At 30.3% G+C, this 1,783-nt stretch overlaps 1 protein-coding gene across 1 annotated transcript; it reads left to right on the top strand.

Annotated features, from left to right (window-relative positions):
- Positions 1-805: 805 nt before the first annotated feature.
- LOC141704479 (VQ motif-containing protein 11-like) lies at positions 806-1,321 on the top strand. The gene has a single exon (XM_074507727.1). The coding sequence runs from the start codon at positions 806-808 to the stop codon at positions 1,319-1,321; it is 516 nt and encodes a 171-aa protein (XP_074363828.1).
- The last annotated feature ends 462 nt before the right edge of the window (positions 1,322-1,783 follow it).

Below are 1,783 nucleotides of genomic sequence, written 5' to 3'. Positions count from 1 at the left end.
CTAAATTGGAAAATCAAATTTTAATTGTTTATAATCTAATAATGTCATTCAAAACTAAAATTTAGCACGTTCAAATATTTAAAAACAACTGAAATTAACTATATTATTTTACACAAACACCTACATCTCCTCTATCCATTAGTTTAAGTTTATAATAATAACATATATATATAGATCTCACCTATGAAAATTTATAATCATGTAACAATATATTATAACATTATATTGATTAAATCAATTAAAACAAAAAATTAGTATATTAATAAATCAATTTTCTTAGTATTTTGCAATTATCTAAAATAATAATTTAACTCAAATTTCAATACCATGTAACTAGTTAACATAAATCACCTCACTACCTAACTTCTTCCCAAAGCCATCAAATTCTCTAATTTTATAATAAATCTTTATCTCTAAAATAAATACTTATACGTTACGAATGAAAACAGTACATATCTAAGCGGTACAAAATTGAAAGTTAAGGAGATGCCTACAGATAAGAAAAAAAGTTAAGTAGATACATACAAATAATGACCTTTGAGTCTGACCTTTCCACCTGCACTGCCTTATATTTCCAAATTCAGTTCCTTAACGATTACTGTAGATCCTCATCACCACACAAAAGTCTTAAAGTCTTGCTTAATTCATTTTGGCCTATATTGGCTCGAGTATGCAACTAATTCATTTTTCAAGATGGTCTCTCTTCAAGAGTTGAAATAAACTTTTAGAGTCTCATTGCATTCAAAGTAGTTTTATCAACTAAGTGTATCATTTTCAACACTCTCTTTCTCTTTCAATCTCTATCATGGCTTCTTCTAGTTCCTCTTCCTCTCCCAAACCAAACAATAACAAATCACCGCAGCTAGAAAATGCCATTTGTGTTCATGTTGACCCATCAAACTATCATGATGTGGTCCAGAAATTAACAGGAGCCAGACCAGCAGTCGAGAAGCTCCCCATCACTACTTCTCCACATTTCAATGCAAAGCACAACCCTGTTAATGTTGGTGCAGTAAGACCATCGTTCAAACTCCAAGAACCGGCTAGAAACCTCCAACTACAGTTGAACCAAAATGGGTTAACTGAGTCTGCGTTTGCACCAAGAAAGAGAGTGATAAATGTCTCGCCTGTGTCAACATTGGACACGGTTTTGGCACGAGGGAGTCCAAGTCCAGGAACATCAGTGTCACCTTTTGTACCAGTGGAGGAGATAGCTATGGCAAATAAAGGCTTTTATTTGTATCCTAGTCCACCGGCTAGTACTGCTAGCAAGCCTCAACCACAGTTGCTTCCCTTGTTCCCAGCATCTCCAGATTCTTAAACTGGACCAAGGTTACTATGCTTTGTTATATTCAAATTGAATATTATTTATTAGATACTTTATTCTCTTTGTTCCCCGTATAGAATTTGTAGTTATATTAGATAGTTTATTTATTTTTTTAATAAAATTATGTTTGTTTAAACTTTATTTTGGAAGGTATTAACATAATTTTAGGAATATGTTAACCTAACCGATCAAATGAAATCAAAAATAATATTTTAAAAACAATATTATCAATCTATATATTTATATTATACTATTATAAGCAAAACATGAGTTTGTTTGGTCCAAAAAACAGTCTAACGACTTATCATTTTTCATTAAAAATGTTATTTTATGTGTAATATGTTATTTTAAACCTGATAAGTTATGATTGGTTATTTCTTTATAGCTTCCTAAAAATTGTTAACACCACTTTCAAAAACATTATTATTATTAAAAATAAGAAAAAAAATGCATCTT

Source organism: Apium graveolens, unplaced genomic scaffold, assembly GCF_009905375.1.
Source record: "Apium graveolens cultivar Ventura unplaced genomic scaffold, ASM990537v1 ctg7919, whole genome shotgun sequence".
NCBI lineage: Eukaryota > Viridiplantae > Streptophyta > Magnoliopsida > Apiales > Apiaceae > Apium > Apium graveolens.
This window is presented reverse-complemented; position numbering and strand designations above follow the sequence as displayed.